Here is a 21,486-nt window from a genome sequence, read left to right as displayed (position 1 = left end):
CACCTACTTGTGTATCTTTGGGGGAATGTCTACTTTGGAAAATGCTAATGTCACACCATTTGCAATTTGGCCCATAGACTTTACCCATTTTCATTAAGCCTTTTATTGAAACAGCAATAAACAGGAGTCTCAACTTCAGGATAGTAGATGAGCATTTTTTTTTTGAGTATAGCTACAAATCTACCTATTCTAAACAGATAGGAATTTTATTTCTATTTTGTCTGAAATATTTCACAGTAAAAAAGCCATGGAGTTAACAGAGTCTGGTAAGATTTGTGAGTATCTTAGACAAAAGGACTTGGTTTTCCTTTATTAGGAGGAATAGTAAACTCTATAGGTATTGAGCATATATCAGCCACTCATGAAGAGGCAGTATTAATATCTTTTTTAAATCATTCCTATTTCCCACCCCTTATCTATTTTCTTATCACCAGATGATAAGAATGAAAGTTTGGTCCTAAAAGCCTTTTAAAATCAAGTTTTAAAAATTTTCTGATTATATCAACTTTATGCAAGAGGTGAGCCTATCCTTCTTTTCAACACAAAGAAAAACAAACTGTACTTTCCACTTTGTAACTTGACCAGAACTTCCAAACCCACTGACTTTCCACCCTCCTTGCTCAGGGCATAGTGGCTGATCCTTCAGGAGCCCTTTGTCTTCAGGAGCCTTTGTGGCTTGATGCTGTCAAGCCTTTGCCTAAAGTGGAACTTGGCAGTGTAGATGGATTGTATTTTGAGCTGCATCATACAGCTTTGTCCCGAAATTATTACTTTGCTAATGTTTTTAGGGATGAACAAGAAGCAGAAGGTGTCAGCCAAGGATGAGCCGGCTTCAAGCAGTAAAAACAGCAACGCATCACAGGTATTGTAGCAACTTGGGTGACTGTCTCTGATGGGTGAACTCTAGCGTTCTTAGCCAGCAAGATTTTGATAAATACTCAGGCTTTTTAAATCTGCAAAATTATTTTAGGCATTACTCATACAGAAACAAAACTCACCCTAAAATATAATCATCCAGATGCCTTTATTCAATCAGTATGCAGCAAATATTTATTGAGCTTCTACTAAAATGCTGGACATCTCCTAGTCATTGAGCTATAGTGATAATCTACAATAGACAAATCCTCTTGAAACCTGCATTCTACTAAGTGATATAAATAAATTAAATATGGGACTTCCTGATGGTCCAGTGGTTAGGAATTTACCTTCCAGTGCAGGGGTTGAGGGTTCAGTCCCTAGTCAGGGAACTAAGATCCCACATACCTACAGACCAAAAAACCAAAACATAAAGCAGAAGTAATATTGTAACAAATTCAAAAAATACTTTTAAAATGGTCCACATCCAGGAAAACTTTAATAAATTAATTAAATATTTATTTTAGTAAAATATCAGATGGTGGTAAATCTGGATAAAAATCAGGGAAAGAGGATGCTGAATGCTATCGATTGAAGATGGAACTTGAATGAATGTTAAATGGGATGATGGGGAAAGAATACTCGGAGAAGGTTCTAGTTGAGTAAAGAACCTTGACTCAACTTATTGGGTTGAGTAAATAAGTGATGAGTGCATGAGCCATGGTGCTCTCTGGAAGAAAGAACATTCCAGGCATAGAGAAGAGCAAGCACAAATCCCTTGTTATTTCAGAGAAAACAGGCATTCTGGACAAATTAAAATCCATCTGATGAATAATGTGACTTTAGATTTTTTTTAAAAAAACCTGTAGCTAAGCTAATATCTGAAAACAAAAACAAACCCCCAGATTTTCTACATGAGATGTTTCTGAAACCTCTGTGGCTTAATGTGTTATAAAAATGGGTTGATTTTGAATAGTTAGGTGATCTAGAAAAATTGATTGTAATGTTTGAAAAGATAATGCAGCTTTGTTTCCCTCTAAACAGAGATGCTAGACTTCCAGTAAAACTAAAATTTGAGTTCTGATTCTGTGTTGTGGCTACTTTTAAGTATTTTCAGGTCACTTATTTTGAAAGTGATTTAATTATGATTATGTACAGAAATTAAGTGATGTAACAAATATAGATTGACATTAAGAGATAACTCAAGGATATTACTGCTAGTTGAGAAAGGCCATTTTTTAAAACTCTGGTGCTATCTTAGTGATGATTACTTTTTAATGATGATTCTTTTCACTTGAGTGACTGTTCCATTTTTACTCTAATTTTTAAATTCTTTTGGAATTTAGTCACAGAAGAAAGGACAGCAATCCCAGTTCCTGCAAAGCCGTAACTTAAAATGCATAGCCTTATGTGAAGGTAAGTTGAAAGTTTTATAGTCCTCATAGCATTTATTCTCAATTTTACCAGTATTTAAGAATTTAAGTGTGTTTAAAAAATGCTCATAATAGACTAGTGAAAGCTTTCTTCCTTAGGACCATCTCAAAGAGCATAGATGGAAAATACAACAGAGATCATAAAGGTTAAAACAAAGAGCACAACTGGCAAGGTTTCAAACAGTGCTATATTTTATTCTTGGCAGCTATCTCAGAAGAGTAATTATCTCTTTCTGATCAAGTATTGTTCATCTCTATTGTTCATCTATACCCCTTCCTCTTTATGTTAGTGTCTGAATGTATAATACCATGAAAAATCTGAAAGATGAACTGAGCACTGAGTAGATAACCCAGGAAGTCTTTCTTGTTCCTACAGTGAAATTATTCTTCTTTTCTGAACTTGGGATAGAAAATTGATGGGTGATTTACAATATCATATACTTTCCTTTGTTCTTGCTTTAAAATCTGACTTTGGCTAAAAGTTCATTTTTTCTTCTTCTGTTGGGAGTTTTGGTAACCACTGTTAACTGTCTTTTGGGTTTTTCAACATTTGGTAGTTGTAGAGGATGCTAGCTTACCTTCTACCTAGTTCCCAAGTCAGGACCTGTTTGCCATCATAAATACAAAGTGATTTCCTTCCTATTGTTATGCTAAGTGTGTTCCAAACATAAAATTGCTACTTGGCATTTCACTGTTTTTATTTACATTTTTTGATAGTTTAATAAGATGAAACATTTTTCATATGTTAATTTGTACATGCAGTTTTGCTTTTGGATTTCTAAGAAAAGGGATATAGTATTTAGAATAAAATAGTTCTTTAATTTTTTTCTTCCCTTTACAGTGATCACCTCACCTGACCTGCACAAACATGGAGAGATATGGGTCGTCCCAAATACTGATCATGTCTGCACAAGATTCTTTTTTGTGTAAGTGTAAAGGCTTAAAATCCTACGTTACTGTCTTCTCCATAAATGAGGTAATAGTGACTATATTATTGTTTGGTCACTTAAGCTGCCAAAATATAACAGATATTTTCTCATGGACTTCCCGGGTAGCTCAGACAGTAAAACGTCTGCCTGCAATGCAGAAGACCCGGGTTTAATCCCTGGGTCGGGAAGATCCTCTGGAGAAGGAAATGGCAACCCATTCCAGTACTCTTGCCTGGAAAATCCCATGGACCGAGGAGCGTGGTAGGCTACAGTCCATGGGGTAGCAAAGAGTTGGACATGACTGAGCGACGTCACTTTCTTTAACTTTCTCATCATGGCTTCCCTAGTGGCTCAGACAGTAAGAAATCCGCCTGCAGTGCAGGAGACCTGGGTTAGATCTCTGGGTTGAGAAGATCCCCTGGAGGTGGGCATGGCACCCCAGTATTCTTGCCTGGAGAATCCCCATAGACAGAGGAGCCGGGAAGGCTTAAAGTAGATGGTGTTGCAGAGAGCCAGACACGACTGAGCAACTAAGCACAGCACAGCACAGCATTTTCTCATCAAATTAATGTTTTTGTTTTATTTTAATAAGCTGTGAAAAACATGGATGTTTAAAAGCCATAGCTTAGAAGATTTGAAGAAAAACACGGTCTCTTTAACCACTGTGTATGTATGTACTGTGTTGTTGTTTAGTCCCTAAGTCACGTCTGACTCTTTTGGGACCCCATGGACTGTCATCCGCCAGGCTCCTCTGTCCATGGAATTTTCCAGACAAGAATACTGGAGTGGGTTGCCATTTCCTACTCCAGGGGATCTTCCTGACCCAGGGATCAAACCCACATCTCCTGCATTGGCAGGGGGGTTCTTTAGCATTAAGCCACCAGGGAAGGCCCCATATGTATGTATACATGTGTATATAAGTGTACAGATCTTATATGTATCTAGGTAGATATACACATTAGATTACTTACAAAAGTGTGGTTATTGGGAAATCATAGGTCTAGGACAATAACCTGGATCTTGTAGCACCAGAGCTGTTATACATCCTCCAGTCCCTAAAGACAAGAAGAGAAAGCAGTTATGAAAACCTGTTAGGAGAGACATTTCTAGTTCATCGTGGCTCCATGAAAGGAGTCATGGCTGTCAATTCAGAGACGTAGGCAGTCCAGGGGGCTCTTGTGGGGTGGAACCAAGCAAAACCTTGATGTTGCCCTCCTGCCAGCGCCCTGCTGGGACACTCCATTGGCCAAACTCTACGGGAAACTAGAGGGCAAGGGAAATTATTGATCAAGTCCATACAGTCAGCCTCCTGGGCTAAAAGGCAAAGTAGAGAAGGGCGTTCCATGGCTCTGGAGGCTCCCAGGAAAGCATCTGCTTTTTAAGTTTATAATTCAGATGAAGTTATAGCACAGCACAGGTCTCTCATGAAAGGCAGTCATTGAATATTTTTTTCCTTTCATCTTTCTTGCTCATATTGCTTCTTATTCATTGTTAGAAGATTGAATTTCTATAAGACACCTCCAATCACAAAGTTGTTCAGTGAGTGTGAGCTGGAAACTTTGATGGAATAGTAACTCCAGAGTCCTTTTCTTAGCCTGTCCCTAATTAGTTAATCTATTCCTTTTAATGTTATGTGTGCTAAGTTGCTTCATTCGTGTCCAACTCTGCGATCCCATTGACTATAGCCCACCAGGCTCCTCTGTCCTTGATTCTCCAGGCAAGAATACTGGAGTGGGTTGCCATTCCCTTCTCCAGGAGATCTTCTCTACCCAGAGATTGAACTCTGTCTCCTGTATTATCAGACAGGTTCTTTACCACTAGCACCACCTGGGAAGCCCCATTTAGTGTTAATGCTAAAATTCAAATTTGTTGAGCTAAATAAACAACTTTAGATATGAAAGTGCTCAGAAGTAGTATTATTTCTTTGCAGTTTTACACAAATTATATCTAAACTAAATCAGTAGGGCACATATGTGGATATTGACTGGAGAGAAGGATTTCTGTATTTCATAAGAAAAAAATGAAAGACCATCTGAAGACAAGAGAAGAAAATACTTTCAGTATCCTCAGATATTTTCCAAATAATACAAATGGGGAAAATTCTATTAAGGTAATGATTTTCATTTCGTTATAAACACAAATGAGATTTCATCCTTCATCCCTCAGGAGAGAAGAGACTAATTAAGGAAAATTGATAAGATTCAAAACACATCAAAAGGAAAATCAATTCACTAATGAATGTACATTCTAATTACAACCATCAGTTTCTTTCTTTATAAAAGATATAATCACAGACTTCTACTAGTGTTGTGACTCCCCAGTGAGCGGTAGCATCTAGGAAAAAAATAAATTGAGAAAAAATGAGTTTTCACAAATATTCTGTAATCAGAAACTAAATTTCTGTTCTTATTTTATTTATTTATTTTACACATTGTGTGATTTCTAGTTAGGAACTGTTCCTGATGACTAGGATATAAAGTAGTGAATTATAATAAATTCCATGCTAATCTGATTTCCAGAATGAAGGAGAGAATAAAACAGCTATGTGATATTCTAATCACATTCTTCCCAAAAAGTAAACAATACCAGAGAATGAGGGGAAAACAGGGGAAATTTTAGGGATTAGGGCATCAGAAAAAATTTAAAGTAAAATTTAAAGGACAATGTCAGATAGGGAAAACAGAAGAAGAATAAGTTTGAAAAAAATTTTGTTGGAAAATTCCAAAAATGAATAAACTTAACCAAATATATATGCTTCAGGCAAAATGTAGTAATTCAGATTTTAAGAACAGATTCCAGCCAGTTTTGAGTATCTAGGAACTGATCAAACTAAAGCTTGATTTTGTTACTAATCTTGAGACTCATGTGCACAAAGACATTAATGTCAATATATAGAAAGCAGGCAGCTGTTTTTAAAGGGCCAGAATTTGGGCTTAAACAGGGGATGTAAAAACCACTTTGTGCTCTGGTCATATACAACAAAAATGTTTATTTCACACTAAATGGGGATTTTAAAGCTGGAGAGGAAAACTTGATATTTTGGTCTTTTGGAATATATTTGATCAAATATCAAATATATTTTATATTTACAGAAAATATTGATATTTTCCGTAAATGGAAATGAATAATAAAATCCAAGAGAAGGCAATCGATTGGGTGCATCTAGAGCCATGGGCACCCCGTGCTACCCTACCCCCGTCACTGCCATCGTGAAAACTTGCAGAGGTGGGAGTGTATCTTCTCCCTCAGCTACTCGGGACCAAGGACACTTTAAGAACTGCCAGTTTTTGTATCTTTCTATCTGATATTTCTACCTAAGCGTTTAATGCTCCCATGGTTCTTTGGTTTAGAGCAGGAAGGTTTGCAGATGAACTGTTACTGTATTTTCTTTGTCATATCGATATAAGGTATATATTTTCAAAACATTTCAAGATGTTCAGAAATTTAAGAGCAGAAAGGACAAAATAAAACAGACCATCTGCAGAAAAGAGATGTGGGGTATTTTCAGGTTCTGGAGTGAAGCAGATATCTGTGCTAAATTTCAGAAATTCCTATCTAAATCTACTTTTTAAGGTCTAGCTCAAATACCACCTCTTCCATGAAGCTCCTAATAAAAATTAACCTCTCTTCCTGGTATTCCTACAGCTCAGTGCAGAACTTCCATTTAAATCCAGTTTATTCGTTGTGTCTGACTCTTTCATGAGGCTATATGTTAACTCTTAAAGGGCAGAACTCCTATTGTTGTTGTTGTTGTTGTTTTTTACTGCCCTGCATGCCCTGAATCAGCTTGTATGATATATGATACACAGCTGCTTTTCAGTTAATTTTTAATGAACAAAAAGGCAAGGGGGCACAAAAAGGAAAATGTTTTAGAATATGTATGGTTTTTATTTTAGGTCAGAGTTTGAAATATATCTTAAAAAGGTAGCTATAAGAGAAGTTTATGAAATAAGAACTGTAGAATGGCTATTTTGAGAAATAAGAGATACATTGCACCATGATTTTGCAAAAAAAAATACAGTGTTTGAATGGGAGCATAGCAAGGAGACAGCTTATTTATGAAGTTAGACAACAGGACATTCAGTCATGGCTCAGTGACATAAGCTGTGTGACATCAAACTGATACCATCTGAGAGCTTTGCTTCATCCCCAGTCTGTAATAAATCCAATTTCTCTGTCTCTAACCCAGATCTCTTTCCAAGATTGAAACTGCCACATCACTCCCCTACTTAAAAGTCTTTGATAGCTGCTTACTGCTTATAAGATGAAGTCCAGTCTCCTTTACAAAGGGAACCAACTGACTCCTTGATGCTTTGTTCTTTTTTTCAACACCACTGTGTTGAAGGAGGAAGAGATGCCCAGCTGCATGGCCCATCACTTTCCACTGGCCGCTGTCTCATACCTGGAATGTTACGCTGTGCAATCTGACCTGTATGCTGGAATTTCTGCACTCCATGCTGTTCTTCTTTCCTTTCTTCATTAAGCTTGGATCCTTTCTTTCATTCTTTTCTCTATTGCCTATCTCTTCAATATTACCTGTCTAATTCCCACTGCTCGTTTAAATCTCAGTGTATATCTTCCCTCCTCCCAGAAACTTCTCTTGATGCCTTTGTGCTGCTCCTTTTTGTTACTGCGTAACACCTTGGATGTGTTTCTATGATTGGATTGTTCTTTTTATGTATTGTCTCCTCCACTACTACTCTGTATGCCTCTTGAGACTGGGCACTACATAGGTCACCAGTATAGTGCTTGGCAGATAAGTAGGAATGAATGAAATGCCAGTTTTATAACTGCTTGCTGGATATTTCCCTCCCCTCCAAAGTCGACTAATTTTCAGATCATTACGTACAAAGTGGAGCCTGTTATTGCTAAATCCCCTATCTGCTTTCACAACTTCCTCCATCTCTGCTCACGTCATACATCAAGGAGACTTGGAACCTGAGCTGTAGCTTTCAGTTTCTTTTTCCTGGCTTGCTAGTCATCGGTTCCCAAGTACATCTTTTCACGATTTTCTTCTGTAAACACATTTGTTTCCATGTGTATCGTAAACTCCCTGCAGTACACCAGAAGATTGCTAGTTATTTTCCATGCTTCTGCTTTCTTCATTGCTCCTAACCTATTTTTTTATACTGCCAGATTATAAAAAACATTATTACATTAGTGGTACCTGTTCAATGTACAGACACTGAAATCAAAAGCAAGTTGAGAGACAGTCACCCATCATAGTCCCGCCTTAGAGTTAACAACAGTTAATAAGATCATACAATTTATACCACATTATTTTTCCAAAAGGAGAGTTTGATTATTCCTTGTTCATGAAGGCTAATAGTTATTAACAAAACAAAACAAAAAAATTGGCATTCTGCAACATGGTGCCCATCTGACTTGACTTCAATTATCCATATAAACCACTCATTGAATAAAATTATTTTCCAAGCCATTTGTTGAAAAAACTTGCAACTGTTGTTCCCATTCACCATGCCTTTGCTCAGTCAGTACCAGTGCTTGGCCTTCTCACCAGTTCAGCCTTTAATCAACCTTTCCAGGCGTAACTATGTGGTCTTTTCCATGGGGCCTTTCCCGGCGTCCCAGTCAGACAGGATATCTGTCTTTACTGTGACTTCTGCTTGCCCTTTCTTTGTTCACCCAGGCTGCCTTGTCCTCCAGTTAACTGCATAACTCTATTATCTCCCCTAGTAAAATGCAAATTCTGTCTGTGTTTGGGAATCTCATGTCTTGTGCAGAAAGACTTAATACATATTGAATGAAAGCAGTGACAAAAGACTGAATGTTCTAACTTAATCAAGAGATTTCTACATGGGCTGTGAAGTAGACAATGCACTTACAGCATCAGATTTCTTACAGGAACTTTGGAGACGTGCTGAATGTCATTCAGTTCACAGTGAATTTCTCCTCCCTGCAGCTAATGAAAAGCAGTACTACCATTTCTAGATTCCAGATTTAGGAAATCAGAAAACACATGTATGTGTACCAGTCTTGAAACTGTCCCAAAGCTGCTATGAGCTTCCCAAGTGGCGCCAGTGGTAAAGAATCCTGCCAATGCAGTGAGAGACCCAGATTTGATCTCTGGGTCAGGAAGATCATCTGGAGAAGGAAATGGCAACCCATCCCGGTATCCTTGCGTGGAGAATCCCACACACAGAGGAGCCTGGCTGGGTATAGTCCATGGCGTCACCAAGAGTTGCCCACACTTGAGCAACCAACACTTCCACACTTTTTATATCACTAATAACATAAGTAATTTTTGTCTTCTTGCAGGTAATTTCATATTGCCTTCTTCAGAAACCCCCACTCAAGTGTATCACTTCCCTGTTGATATCATTCTTGCTCTATTTCTTTTTAAAATTTTGTTGCTTTCTAGATGTAGGTAAACTGCAACATGTTTAACGTAAAACAACAGTTTTACATTAACAACTTAGTAATAATAATAACTGCAAAATAGTCTATATGCTATATTATAGTAAACGCTGTAATGCCACTAGTAATTCAAGTATCTAAGCCCTGCTGGTTGACTAACTCAAATGGTAGTTGGGTTTTCCTTTATTATTATATATGCTTCATAGTTTCAGACACCCAAATGCCTTTGATCAATTTTATCCTTCAGCCCTCAACTGTTGTATTTCCTATGGGCTTCACAGACAATGGAAAAATAAGCATTTTTCCTGATACTTTCAGCTCAATTTCTCATTCTTGCTCTCTGTTCTTTTCTCCCTTATGTTCTTTCTCTAAATTATTATAGTTTATTTAAAGAATGTGAGTCTCACCTCCTCTCTGTAACGTCAAAGGCTTTTTGAGTGTCAGTGAATGTGTATTTGGGTACAGAGAACCCTTCCATCTGAATGGAAAATAGAGTGAGGGGAGAGAGATGGGGCATGACTGGAGAGGAAATTTATGTTTGGATTAGGAAGGACTCTAGAGTGAATGGCAATGACGTTGGATCTTGTTTTACAAGTAAAGCAATGGCCATTTGCATCACTTTAGCAGGGCAGAGAATAGTCTTGTAGGAGGGATGGTGCGGATAAGTGTAGAGCTAGAAAGACTAGTTACCATGTTTAGTAGAATCGTCTAGATCAGCGTTTCTCACTACAAAAAGAAATGTATTTGACATTGGGACCAGGGAAAGAACAATCTTGGTTGGTACTTACTGCCCTTCTCTACTCTAATTTCATTGAAAAATGCTAGCCTGCACAGTCTAAATTGATTTCAGAGCCTGCTAACTGTATACAACGTGCAATTTGAAAATCACTCATTAGACGAATAGTGTATATGTGTGTGTGTGTGTGTGTGTGTGTGTGTGCACTCAGTCGTGTCCTACTGTGTGACCTCATGGACCGTAGCCCACTGGGCTCCTCTGTCCATGGAACTTACCAGGCCCAGAATACTGGAATGGGTTGCCATTTCCTACCCCAGGGGATCTTCCCAACCCAGGGATCAAACCCAAGTCTCTTGCATCTCCTGCACTGGCAATCGAATTCTTTACCACTAGATTTGTTTACCAGTGAAAGCCTAAATGAAGTTGATGGTGTCAGATTGAGAGAAGTTGCAAGTGAGAATAAGTAGGAAACTGGAAGTGAGATAACCAGATGATTTATTAGATTTGGGCACATGGCATAACCAAGAATAACTGGTTTTCCTGTTATTCCTGATAGATGGTAGTACTTCAAGTTTAAAGACTGACAGAATAGAAAAGAGCAGTCAGTTTTGAATTAATAAATTAAATTTCAGTTTTAAATACACCACCTCTGTGATTTCTGTAGGAAGTGTATAGTTAGGGCAAGATGTAAGGATTGGAGATACAGTTTTAGGAATCGGCAAGTGGTTGATAGTAACAACAGTGGGAGAGACTAAAGACTATGTTCTTTCTTTGCATATCATGAAAATAAAGAACACAGAGGAGTGAATTGTGAATAAAACCAGCATTGAAATGGGAGGTTAGGGAAGAAAATGCAATGAAGGAGACTGAGAATTAATTATCAAAGGGCCAACTAAGGAGGGAAGAGATGATACAGCTTCACGAAAAAGAGCCATCAACTGTATCCCATGCTGCGGACATAGTGGATATAGTCTTCTGGTTGCCATGGGCAACCGTTGTCAGTATTTTTCGGGATAGTAGTAGGACCTGAGGGAGAAGGCAGTGGCACCGCACTCCAGTACTTTTGCCTGGAAAATCCCATGGACGGGGGAGCCTGGTGGGCTGCCGTCTATGGGGTCGCATAGAGTCGGACACGACTGAAGCAACTTAGCAGTAGGACCTGAAGAATAATTGCAGTGGGTTAAGGAGAAAATGGAAATTATGACATATTACAGACAAATTTTAATCAACATCCACTTTAAATTAAAAAGAAGAGAGATGTAGGCTGCTGCTGGGATATCTATAAAGATGAGAATATTTTACTCAACATTGTGTCCAAAGCACAGGGGACACAGTAGGTGTGTTGACTATACCCAAAGTATCATAGACATAATCTCCTATGAGGAAATTTAGGCTGGAGTTACACGGTGGACTGGGACCTAAAATTGGAAAGTCATCAAGAACAAAACAATTCTAGGACCTGCCATTCTTCCCACTTCTCTCAAAGCAATATGGTTTTCTTTGTGTCTGCTTTATACTCTTTTTGTCAATCTCTTTAAAAAGTTTTCCATAATCTGTATCCTAGAGGAGCTAGCTCAGTTGGTTTGGTAAAGCACCATTATCTTCTTTGGGCTGAGCCTGCAAGCCAGGTTGCTTCCCCAGCCTTGCTCAGAATTATGGATGGCTCAACCTACTCTTGATCCAGTGAGTAGCCAGAATTTATACAGAAACAAGGCTAACATATTTTACTTGTCCAATAAGATATATTTCTATACAGTTTGCTTCAAAACACCTGATTAGATCTGGATAATTCTAAAGTGTTTTGCTTTACACATTCTCTAGTTTGTAACAGAGGCTTCTCAGGTGGCACTACTGGTAAAGAACCCACCTACCAGTGCAGGAGACATAAAGAGTTGCAGGTTCAACCACTGGGTCAGGAAGATCCCCTGGGGGAGGGCATGGCAACCCACTCCGGTATTCTTGTCTGGAGAATCCCATGGACAGAGGAACCTAGTGGGCTATGGTCCATAGGGTCGTAAAAAGTCGGACATGATAGAATATTGTTTGATCTCCTGAGAAAATATTTACAACTGGGCTTTGTACCATATATCCTATTCTTTTTTCACAATAATGTTTCACCACTGAATGCCTTATGTATACATATGTGTATGTGTGTATTTGCACAGTAAGAATTAACCAAGTAGGCAACCTTGGGCCATTTCTTAGGAGTTTTTTTAAAAAAGTGCTAATCTCTCAGTTGTGTCTGACTCTTTGCAACCCCATGGACTGTAGCCTGCCAGGCTCCTCTGTCCACGGGGTTCTCCAGGCAAGAATACTGGAGTGAGTAGCCATTTCCTTCAGGGGATCTTCCCAACCCAGGGCTCAAACCTGGGTCTCCTGCATTAAAGGCAGATTCTTTACCATCTAAGCTACCAAGGAAGCCCCCTTAGGAGTTTAAACTTGATACAAATGCAGTTATCACTGGGTTTTTAAGCAGTTGATTATATAAAGACCTAACTTCTCATTGTTATATGTCATTTATTTTGTTTTTCTGTATTGTACCATTTCAGGAGAATTTTAGGTTTAGTGGGAAAAAGACAGTGGCACACATTAATCTCTGAGACTCTGTGCTTACACCCCTGGTTATCTATTTTGAAGTAATTACCACTTCTCTAAAGCTTCTGTCTTGAAGTCATTTTTATGAAGTAAAATTAATTCATTACTTATTCTACTCTGAATATTATCATGGAAGTTTAAAAATTCATTCTTGGGAAATTCTTATTGCCCAAGTAAATTTATTTGAGGAAATGAATTATCATCTAAAATGTAATTATTTCTTTCTAAAGGACTTAGTAATCGCAGTCTTTTAATGTTGTATTTTCACTTCTACTACTTAGCTAAACTTGGCAGACTTGCTTCTTATGTGTAGTACCAGCATAAATAAGAATAGGGTTTTAATTTAGTTGGACTAAATACAGCAACCAGTGATAAGGGAAAAAAAAAAATACAGCACTGATTACAACCGAATAGTAATTAAAAGGCAAGAATCCTGCAGGAGCAATGGTGGAAGGTAAGGTGATTTTTCTGAGAGTGTTACTGATCAGAAAATAAAGAAATAATTGAAGTAGTAATGGAGCAAAGAAGTCAAGAAACCAAGGAACATAAAACTGAAGTCAGTATGTTCTTTCTCAGCAGGCTTCAAATAACAACTGCTGAGGGAAGTGTTCACAGGGCCAGAGACACTGGCATGCTTCCTCCATTCAAGCAATGCTTTATGGGGGGTTAAAATTTAAAATGAAGGGGCAAATCAGGGCATGATGTGGAATAATCATGTGTTTAGTGATGTGACCTTTTCTGCATTTAGTAATGTGATCATGTTATTAAATATAACTGAGAATTGTCCTTCTGTTGATTCCTTTGGACAGTACTTTAGGTATCAGAGATCATTTCTAAGCTGTCTTAAGTGCTCTCAAAATGTTCTTGAATGTTTCATCTTTTTGAATGTTTGATGTTTTTGTGTTTTAGCTATGAAGATGGCCAAGTGGGAGACGCAAATATTAACACGCAAGAAGGAGGCATTCACAAAGAGATCCTTCGAGTAATTGGTAATCAAACTGCTACTGGTTAGAGGACCACCATTTAATTCACATGATTTGAAAGCCTTCCTCGGGTTCAAAGCTGGATTTTGAACTGAAGAAGATGATAAAATAATTTATTGTTATTATAAACAAAATTAATCCTTTGAATACTGATTTTTTTCTTAGTATTTCTAAGTATATCATTAAATACCTAAAATGGTATATAATTTATCAATTGTAGGGTTATGGAATCTAGTAATAAAATTACACAGCACTTAAACTGAAGTTTGGGTTCCTCACACAATAAACAGATTGAAAAAACAGTTTTGTGCTGATATTTTTATATTAAACTCTCTAATTGGAAATTTAGTATTATATACCGACATCTTAGGGTACCAAAAGAGAATTGAAAGCATTTTATAATGGCATCTAAATCTATAAGAGACTTTGCAAAAAGTATAATGTTTGCCCATTCTGATGTGCTATATAATTAGCAGTATGAAAGTTCGAATGTTTTGGGGAAGGATGTTTCCTAATCTGTTATTTTTCCTTATATGAAAACAATTAGGTCTTTAGATGCAGTGCTTTGCCTAAAAGTATGTAATATACGTATCTATAGATTCATGCATCAAATGTCTGATTGTGCATATATGTGTGCATCTACACATATATGTATTTTAACAACAAAGATGGCATAGCTCCACAGTTCTGTTCTCATTCAATGGAAAGAAAATAATATTCAGTAAGAAAATGATATTCTCTCTGGACATAAAGCAAGATATGAGCCAAATTCATCACCATTCATTCACTGAAAATATTTGCAAACAAATTTTCTATTTGTTTAAAGAATTTTCCCTTCAGTTAAACTCTTTATAATGTTATAATGTTGTAATCTGGGGTATGTAGACACCCCTGGTGGACTAAATCTGTATTTGAATGATCATATGTTTAAAAGAAAGACCTTGAATTTAACCAAACAGTATATATATTTTTATTTCCTACAATGGAATGTTTTTTACATTTATTTATACCACACCAGCCTTTTTATATTTTTTCATTTAAGATCTGTGCTTAGTTTGTTTTTCATGTTGAGAAAGAAGACAAACTTTGAAATTTCTTTTATATTAAAAGAATATGAATACGTTTACAGAGAACAGTAACACCAGCTCTCAGCATTCTCTTTTCGAGTCATGTGCTCATCAAAATTGTTTCTGTTTCTTTGGATCCTGAGTTCTTATTCATTACAAGTTTTAATTGACAGTGTTTATTTTCCTGCATGAGGTTTTTGGAATAAGGCCATTCATGAGAGCAGTTTAATTAGCGAGTCTGCCACTCCATTCAAACCCTGAATCAAGGCTCATATCTGACTGTATTTAAAAAGAAAAAATTTTAAATGTACACTCATTTGCAAGTGTAATATTATAAATTCTGTGCTTATTTTCCTTTGGTATAAAAGGTGAGAACAAAGGTCATCCGCATTGTTAAAGGTTGCCATCTAGGAAGCATTTCTTAATCATTTGTTTTCTTATATTGTAAATAATTGATATGCCACTTATTTCTGCAAAAATAGACTTGAAGTGGTTGGGATATTCATCATTGTGATAGGATCCACTTAAAATATTGATCTGTTTTGACTTGTGCCTCTGAACTCAAGGCCAGACTGAAGGATAATATTGGTACGGCAGGGCCAAGGTACAGTATCTTATTCAGTCTTCTGTGACCAGATATTTGAAGACTTTACGTGGGACAAGAGGACTGCTTGCTGCTTTCTGCCATGACTCCCATAGTCTCCCAAGTCCCTTTACTATGTTTTAAAAAGTAACAAAAGTAAAAAAATTACTTTTTCAAAATAATTTTGTGGAACATTCATATATATGACATAAATATAAAGCTGTAATAGCAGGATTTGGAAATTGAAATCCTGAAACCGCATATGTTTGGCCACTAGGACCACTGAGGCACCTCCAAAAACTCTCTGTAGTACCTGCAAGCATAATTTAAAAACCACCAATCCAGTAAGGGTTTATTTAACAGTTGAGTGATCAGTAAGGAGTGTTGTGTTAGAAGCTGAACTGGAAAGGGAGATTGGAGGACTCAAGGGAGACTATTTAGGGGAGATAAAACTTCATAATACAAACTTCTACTATCAACTTAAGCATGAAAGTAGATTCAGCTAACAGAGCAAGGGAAGTAATTGATAGCTTTAATGCCTACTAAATTATTACAGATAATAGACATCTTTTATGATAATGTCTTCTAATGATAATCAATTGAATGATTTTGCAAGGCAGACTGACAGATTTTAATTTTTTTTGAAAAACTGTCAGAGCCTTTTTAAGCCAATATTCTAAAAGTAAATATTTAAATCAGTATTCTAAAATCCAGTCTTTTAATTGGACTTTTGATGTTGGGAATACTATAGTATACTGATGCTTATCTTTATTTCTACAGAATCTAATTTCAATACCTGTTAGTAGATGAATATTGTGCTTTCAAAATCCAAACAGGTCCTTTAAATTTAGAAGTTTAAACATTATTATCACGCCTTGATTCAGTCACTTCTTTTAAGAAATTATCTTTTGACTTATTTGATGATTCCAAATATGTGATATTGTGTTGTTCTTCTATAATCACTTGAAGTCTGTTCACTGATGCTTTGTAATAGTTACATTACTGATGTAGCCATTACTGCTTAATATTAACTCACTGAGCAAAAGCAATCATTTATTTTCATTCTTAAAGTAGGGGAAGAAGAGCCTTAATTTATTAGTTCTACTTTTTTTCCTGCGTTACTGATTTTGTAAACATTTCACTATGAATAATTCATCCTCTGTCATTGTCCAGTGTATTTAAGAAGAGAAGAAAATGATCAAACATTCAAGAAGAGAAAAACAGTAATAATATACTTATAGCCGAGTGCTATAAAATACATTATGGTGAGGTCTTTGATGCCTTAAATTGTATTCTGTTACAATTATTTTTATTTTGTTGCTCAACAAATCTCAGTCAAATATTGGATTTGAAGGTGGTAAGAGTATCACCTCCTTAAATTCATTCTCAAATACTATGTGATACAAGAAACTTAGGCAAGCTATTTTAATGCTGAGATATTTCTCATTGAAAAATTTAAGAGTTTAGAGAAGAAATCTCTCAATTATTCTCCCCTCAGCTAAAAGAAAGGAAACTTTTAATATGTAAGTCTATGAGTCTTTATTATCACTGAAAGAATTTTAACAGTACTTTATACTGTAATACCGTAATTTGCCTTAGGGCATGGTGTTTTAGAAAATTCTAAGGAAGACTTCATCATCCTTGTTAAAGTTTGAATGACTTCATCAGATAGCGATTTAGTATGTCATGAGGGGACATTCAACTTTGGACTGTCTGCCATCTAAATATATGGATTTCATGGTGGCACTTGAAGCACATTTTAAAAATATGTTATTCTATTGTCCTGCTGAATTCTTCATTATAATACTACCTCAGGACGAATGATAGAATGTCTGTTAAGATCAATTGGGTTTCCAGTATAAGGATCAAATAAAATTTTACAAACAGAAGTGATCAAATAATTAAACAGTCAAGACCATGCTGGATCTTTGTTATCAAGTACCTCTTGACAGTACGGTAATATGGATATTTCAGTCACCTATGATGAATAACATAGTTATCACCCAGTGAGTTATGTGAAGGGGTTTCAATCTGCAAAATTTAAAGATAATTAGTTCCCTTTAATACTGGTTTTCTACATGGGTCAATTTTATGTCCATTTACCTGAAGCTGCAAAAAATTGCCCACTCTTAACAATTAAAGAATTAAAATACCCAACTGCTATACCAGAATGGCAGACTGAATATTCAAGTATTCTAGCATTGAATGCCTGCTAAATTTTTGTCAGATTATAAATTTGATGTATATTATTACCCAGTAAATTTTTCTTGGGAATTTTGTATACACTCTGATGTATTAGGATAAGTTTTTGTAGTTCAAAGGAATTTCAAATAGTTTTTAGACAAAACATATCCATGAGTGTGAAAAAGCTGTGTTGAAGAATAGATTACATTATACATTTACCAGCAAGTCAGTAAAAAATAGTGCTTATTTACATAGTCAACATAATTTAATGTCCTGAAAATAATTTCTTCAATTGCCCAATATTTAATGTATCATTTGAGATTTTAAAAAATACAGCCACTCCTTTATGTAAACATTAAGACATGCCTATGTTTCTTTAACTCTACAGCCTTCTTTACAATAAATTTATTGACTTTTGTGCACAAAATAGTATTGCAACCTGCTATTTAGCCTTTGGTGCCTTAGAGTTACTATAAATATTTAACAATATGTACATAATGTAAATACTGCCAAAAGATCACTAAGGCCAAATATTTTCTCTATTCACTTTTTACTGCACTTGCTTTCTATTGCTACTTAAGCCTCTTTTATTCAGCTTTGTAATAGTTCTAACATTGTAGCCAATGTAAATGTTTACTTTCAATAAATCTGAATTTGTTCAACAAGTATGGTATATGTGGGCACTATTTTGAAAACTCGGTTAGGCCATAGATATTCCTCATGATGAATCTTGCTTCTGGGGACTAGATATTTGAAGTTTTCAACAAACTCTAAAAATGATGTTGCCCTTTTTACTTAAAAATACTTTTAAAATAAGAGCAAATTAAAAAAACACTCTTCTTGCCAATATTCCCCCAACTATTAATAGTTGCGGTAGATTTAATTTGGTCATGTGAATACCATTTTAATTTCAAGTTCCATCAAGAAATACAGAATTCAAACAAAACATTTTTGTACATTATATATGTATATATATATATATGCTCTATTTATAAACCCACTGGCACGGTATCAACTGGAGCATCTCAAATGAACTGTCCCAACTTCTCTAAGCATTCTGACTTGATTAGTAATTGGAAATTGATTGTTAAAGCACCACTTTTTATAAAATGCACTTCATTAACTGAATAAGATATTAGTCCATAAATAAATACTGTTCTCTAAACACTTTAGTAGTAAATATTTGTGAAGAGCTAAGTTTATATTTTCATAATAAATATTTTACTTATGTTACCTTTATAGCTGTGAAACCATAGATAACAGATTTCTGTTTTTTAGGTTTGATTTCAGTCACTCTAGAAATATTTGTTAAGAGTTTGTATCTTGATGGTCAGTATAAGGAACAGAGAGGATTAGATTTTGTGTTGACCTCATGGAGCTTTCAATCTATTTGGAAAATGAAAACACGCTTTTGGAAATAATTCATTTATAGCCCAAAGTCAGTGATGCTGAATGGGAACCACCAACAATACAGGCAACAATGGAGGAGATGGCTTGGGAGATCTGTGGGCATGAGGACAATTAATAGTCTGTCTCCTATCTGAGGACAAAATCTTTAAAACAAAGATAGAAGGAAAGCGGGTATAAGACATAAAGTAGGCTTACAGATGAAAGACTTGAGTGAAGCTACACAAGCTCCTAAATACTTTTGTTTGTTGAAATAAAAACTGCAATCCAAATGGCATTTTGATCCTTTAATCCTTTGTTAATAGGACACTTAATCCTTAAATTAGTGTTGATGAGTAGTGTACTACTAATTTCCATTTACTTATTCACCACTTTTTCATAATCTTTCTGTAACAAAGTTACAATGATTTGCTTTTATATCTGCTTTTGCTTTGTTGTAGATAATATGTATATCAAAAAGCACTTAACTGCTTTTGAGTGTTTAGTTTCGGATTGCTCAACCAAATTTTTAGTGATTATCTTTTTGACTTCATGGCTCAGTCTTACTGACTGCTGAAGCTGTCATTCTCTCTGACAGGGAATGACATTTCTCCTCATAGGAATGTTGCTGGCAAGAGTGTTGTTCTGCGTTCCGGGTTAACTAAGTAAAAGTTATACAGGCCACTTTTTTTGAAAGCCAGTGTTGAGAATTCGCTGAATAGTTGGCCTCTATCTCCGTTCCCAACTTCCAGGTCCCTTTTTAAAAATATTTCAAATAGTAGTCATTTGTAACTTGTATCTAAAAAGGCTGAAAATTTCAAAGATACCAAATATGTATACATAGTTTTAAAATCATGTATTCTGGAGTTTCAGATAAGAGTAATTTTCAGTTAGATAAGATTTGCTTTATGTAGCTGTTGATAGTTTAGAAAGCACTTATCTCATTTTTTCATCAACATAACTGTAAAATGTGTTAGCAGATATGTTTATCTTGTGTAGATGAGAACTTAAACACCTTGCCAAAGGGATCCCTAGGCTCCAAACCTAGGATAAGGGTTTTTAATTTCATCTTTGTGCTCTTTCTAATAAATCATGTTTATTACGGTTGAGGTCCTCACTTGGCAAAATGGATAGCAAATGTAAGAATAATAGCAGATTCCCAGGAAGAGTTAGTAAAGAGTTAAGTCTGGTTGCTTTGAAGAGTTCTGTCAAGGAATTGTTCAGTACAATAACACAGGCTGGGTGGTGTGGTTTTATTCTGGAGAATCTGGAAGGAAAGAAACCTGCACTTAACTGCCATGGAAAAATCATTGTCAACCCTTGTGACCTCATGAAAGTGGAGATTTGGAAGCATGCTGGCAGCTGTATTCAGAAGGATTTCAGAGGAGGCAGAAAGCAAGAAACACTGAAAGTCGGTTTTAGTAATACTGACAAGTACAAAAGCTTGTAGATAAGGAACGGAGAAAAAGAATGGGTAGAAGAAATGGAGAGGATTTAGGGAAAAGCAATAAATTAGGAAATAAGCAACTAAATGTGTATGTTAGAGATAACTTGATATAAACTGAGGACAATTTTCCCCTCAACTTTGTATTGGAAATCATTTAAAATTCTCCAAGTCTTTTTAGTATTCAGGAAAGAGAGGACTACCTGAAGACAATGGCCTCTCAATGTGCTCTACACAAAGCCTAAAAACACACATTTAGCCAAGTGAAGGGGAACTGTAAGGGAGGGACCATAAAGGGACATGTTTGCAAATACACTTCACCTCCTCCTGTCAAAGCAGGCTTGCTAAACACTAAGATCTGTAAGAGACTGGTGGCAGGAGTTTGGTTAAGTTTTGTCTGTTATGATGTGACTTATCATTTCCCAGGAAATGGCAACTCACTCAGTATTCTTGCCTCATGGACGGAGGAGCCTGGCAGGCTACAGTTCACGGGGTCGCAAAGACTGAGTGACTGAGCTCAAGTCCATCAAATTGTTAAGTTGTGTGTGTGTGTGTGTGTGTGTGTGTGTGTTCAATGCATTGTAACATAGGCAACACTGAAGACTCGTCACTCAGGATGGTGGCCTCTTACTCTTCACACTCTGCTTGGGGGATGCTGTCTGCCATGAATGACTCAGCTCCCACTTGTTGTCTGATGACTTCTAAACAGCTCTTGTTCCTGCCTCTCCCCTGAATTCAAATTCATATAATCAAATACTGTCAGACAAACACTTCTTCCTCGGTGCTCCTAGGATACCTCAGATAAACTCTAACCAGTATCCCCACCCCCCACCCCCACCATTCTCTCCTCTTGTACTCCTCTCCAAAAATCAATCAACACCATCCACCTGTTGACTCAAACCAGGAGGCAGGG

At 36.4% G+C, this 21,486-nt stretch overlaps 1 protein-coding gene across 3 annotated transcripts in view; it reads left to right on the top strand.

Annotated features, from left to right (window-relative positions):
- The window catches only part of PARP8 (poly (ADP-ribose) polymerase family, member 8), a 197,309-nt gene extending 178,869 nt beyond the window's left edge, over positions 1 to 18,440 (top strand). For all 3 annotated transcript variants that reach the window (XM_010857180.1, XM_010857181.1, XM_010857179.1), the window contains 4 exons: positions 789 to 862; positions 2,202 to 2,271; positions 3,130 to 3,214; positions 13,836 to 18,440. In XM_010857180.1, coding sequence (XP_010855482.1) covers positions 789 to 862; positions 2,202 to 2,271; positions 3,130 to 3,214; positions 13,836 to 13,938 — 332 coding nt within the window. In that variant the 3' untranslated portion in view covers positions 13,939 to 18,440. The remainder of the gene's footprint in view (positions 1 to 788; positions 863 to 2,201; positions 2,272 to 3,129; positions 3,215 to 13,835) is intronic.
- The last annotated feature ends 3,046 nt before the right edge of the window (positions 18,441 to 21,486 follow it).

The sequence above is a fragment of the Bison bison genome, unplaced genomic scaffold (genome assembly GCF_000754665.1).
Source record: "Bison bison bison isolate TAMUID 2011002044 unplaced genomic scaffold, Bison_UMD1.0 scf7180017864378, whole genome shotgun sequence".
Taxonomy (NCBI): domain Eukaryota; kingdom Metazoa; phylum Chordata; class Mammalia; order Artiodactyla; family Bovidae; genus Bison; species Bison bison.
This window is presented reverse-complemented; position numbering and strand designations above follow the sequence as displayed.